We start from the raw sequence: 3,315 nt of genomic DNA on the forward strand, positions 1-3,315 counted from the left end.
CACACACACACACACACACACACACACACACACACACACACACACACACACAAAACCATGCAGGTGATTGAGTACTGCGAGAACCACGCCGATGATGTTGCGGAGAAGGACGAGTCGACCAAGAAGGAGGACGAGCCATCCGGCTTCGACGCAGAGTTCCTGCGCGACATGGACCAGAGCACCCTGTTTAAGCTCATCCTGGTTCGTTTTTGTTCACACAGCCCACTGGCCATGCCGTTCACGTGCATCACTGACGTGACCACGTCTTGGTTCACCAACCGATCCATGCCTGCCAGCTTTTTTTCTTCCTGCAAGCCCACGCACACACATACACGCACACACACGCACGCACACGCACACCCACGCACGCACACGCACACACACGCACGCACAACTCACCACCGCTATCCCAAACGCGTTTCTTTCTTTCTTCCTTTTCTTTTCTCTTTTTTTTTGTTTGATTGCAGGCCGCAAACTTCCTTGACATCAAGTCCCTGCTGGACTTGACGTGCAAGCATGTTGCTGGCATGATCAAGAACCGCAGCGTCGAGGAAATTCGCCAACAGTTTAACATCAAGAACGACTTCACCCCACAGGAAGAGGAACAGGTGCGTCTCAGCCCGTACCGTGTCCTTTGCAAATGAAACTCGTTACGTCCTTTAATGACACGCGCGTCTTTCCGCATCAAGCACAGTGTAACTCTAAGCCCGCCGCGTCTGCGCGGTGCATGTAGCCCATCAACGCCAACATTCAAACCGCTTTCCCTTACCCCTTCGCCCAACCACTTACTCACCCAAACACACACACACACACCCAAACACACACACACATTCTCCCTCCCCCGTCTTTCTTCTGCTACTCGTGGCCGTCGTGCTGTGGGCTTGCTGTAGGTTCGCCGGGAGAACGAGTGGATTGAGGACAAGCTGGCCTAGACACCACGCCTCGCAGTTTGGTGGAGATGGACGTTGTCAACACTTTGTGTTCAAGCGCAGCCAGCCGCTCTGCCTTGTCACCTACAGTGGTGGTGCATATTGTGTGAAGGAATCGCCCACAAGAGGCACAAGCAAACAAACAAGGAGGCGTGCCTGTTGAGTAGTTGCACTGTGTGTTCGTATAAGCGTATGCTGTTCTGTTGTGTGTTGCTGCGTTGTTCGATGCGCATGTGTTGCGTCGGGAGTGTGGGTGTTTTCACAATGGTGTGGATTGATGTTGATGCCAGCTTTGGCCATGGTGATGTGCATGCATGGCTTGTGGTATTGTGGTAATGTGAGACATGTTGTTGCTGTCATGTGCCGTCATGTGCTGTGTTGTGATGTGGCTTAATGTCGTTTGTTTGTTTGTTTGTTGTTGTTGTTGTTGTTGTTGTTGTTGAATACAAGACCCCCTCTCTTACACCAGCTCCTTCACACTGCAACACGATTGCCAAAAGCAAAGCAGTGCGCCATACCTGTGGAGTGGATGGTCAGCGACGTGAACGCTGCGCAGTCCAGGTCATCTGCCGTCAGCCTCACCTTCACCAGCCGCTCTTCTGTAGATGTGTGTGTGTGTGTGAGTTATTTGAGTCGAGTGAGTGAGTAATTCGAGTCCAGAGAGAGTCATTTGAATGCGTGTGTAGTCGCCAGTCAGGTTCACGCGTATGTGTGCTGATGGAGTCGTGTGCACCAACTTGCAGGCTGGCAATGCACGCACCAATCATGGTGAGGAATTCTGCGCAAGAACACGAAGGGTTTGTTAGGACTTCTTCCCCGCTCACAACGACCTCTTGCAGCGCATTGAGCTGCCATGCACGTCAGCACATGGCACGGTGAGTGTGATGTGAGCATCATCATTGTCACGTGCACTGGCCGCAAGAGCAACAACAACAGGAACGAGACAAATCAGCAAGAGAAAGAACAGCAGGAGCACCGGCAGTAGCCACCACGGACTCCTGCCACTCCACTCCACAATTATGGGCACCTGCTGCCGCCGTGACACGTATGCCTGAAGGAGAGCGCTCGTGTCCTCCAGGAATGTGGTGAGGTTGGTGCGTGCGTGCTGCCGGAGCCGGTCCAGTGGCAAGAACCCGGGCAGCGTGTGTTTGGAGAGCTCAAAGTGCTCCTCGTTGAACACCAGCACAGCAAAGTATTCCTCGTAGTAGGTGCCTTCGAAGCTTGTCTCAAAGCGAACCCCGACCGTCACGGGATCGATTGCAAACACCGCACACCCACCCAGCCGATATGCCCGCTGCAGTTCACTCAACTGCGTGCAGTGTGGCATGGCGCGGGTGTGAGTTTGCGTACGTGCGTGTGTGTGTGTAAGTTTGCGTGCGTGTGTGTGTGTGTGCAAGTGTGTGTATATGTGTGTGCAAGCTTGTATATGCTTGTGCTTGTGTACATGTGTGCTGGTGGATGTATAGGTGTACGCACGCATGTGTGTGCAAATTTAATTCTGCTAACCTTTGCTCGTTTTGCGTTTGTCGCTGCTGCATCCACAACCTGCACAATATACGATGCATGGTCAGCAAGAAGCACGACATCAAGCACACGCGAGCAAACTTCCACCGAGTCACACACACACACACACACACAGACACACACACACATACAGACACACATACAGAGAGAGACAAACAGACAGACGCCACCGAGTCACACACATGCACACACACACAGAGCGCGAGTAGGGCTGAGATCGCACCTCCTTCGCGGCTGGTCCTTGAAGGGAAGGATCGAGTGTGGCAGTCTTCTTGGACAGCGACTGCTGTAGCCTGTGCCGACGTAACTTCTGCTGTAGCAGCCGTTTCTCCCGCTGTAACTCAATCACTTGGAGATAAATCGTGGGTGAGGGCAGGCGAAGACACACACACACACACACATACGCACGCACGCACGGACAGGCAGACACAGACAGACAGACAGACAGACAGACAGACAGACAGACAGACAGACAGACAGACAGACAGACAGACACATATACACACACATATACACACACATATACACACACAAAAACACAGACACACAAACACACACACAGACACACAAACACAGACACACACACCCTCCTGTACTCACGTTCTTGTTGCAGCTCGGCGTACACGAGCGCCTCCTCGTTTGCGTCCGCCATCTTCGTGTAACGGCCTTTGCTGATATCGGCAGCGACTGAATTCAGATTTGGGCATGTAATTCGGCAGCAGTGGCAAACACCAACAAAACAACAACTTGCCCACCACCCCAGATCGACCTCATCCCACAGCTCGTCCCCCCTCCCCCTTCTCCTCACCACCACCCACCAACCACCACAACACACCCTTCGTACTCAAACCCGCACCCCCTC

General features: G+C 53.0%; 2 protein-coding genes across 2 annotated transcripts; one reads left to right on the forward strand and one right to left on the reverse strand.

Annotated features, from left to right (window-relative positions):
- Positions 1–57: 57 nt before the first annotated feature.
- Positions 58–1,385, forward strand: PTSG_02204 (fimbriata-associated protein; the record flags this gene model as incomplete). The annotated part of the gene is made up of 3 exons (XM_004996634.1): positions 58–201; positions 468–608; positions 891–1,385. 3 exons carry the CDS (start codon positions 58–60, stop codon positions 930–932), a joined length of 327 nt encoding a protein of 108 aa, XP_004996691.1. The 3' UTR covers positions 933–1,385.
- Positions 1,386–1,403: 18 nt separating this feature from the next.
- On the reverse strand, positions 1,404–3,105 carry PTSG_02205 (uncharacterized protein; the record flags this gene model as incomplete). The annotated part of the gene is made up of 6 exons (XM_004996635.1): positions 1,404–1,528; positions 1,690–1,777; positions 1,957–2,238; positions 2,436–2,474; positions 2,677–2,801; positions 3,054–3,105. The coding sequence occupies 6 exons, from the start codon at positions 3,103–3,105 to the stop codon at positions 1,404–1,406; spliced, it is 711 nt and encodes a 236-aa protein (XP_004996692.1).
- Positions 3,106–3,315: the final 210 nt, after the last annotated feature.

The sequence above is a fragment of the Salpingoeca rosetta genome (genome assembly GCF_000188695.1).
Source record: "Salpingoeca rosetta unplaced genomic scaffold supercont1.5, whole genome shotgun sequence".
NCBI classification, from domain to species: domain Eukaryota; class Choanoflagellata; order Craspedida; family Salpingoecidae; genus Salpingoeca; species Salpingoeca rosetta.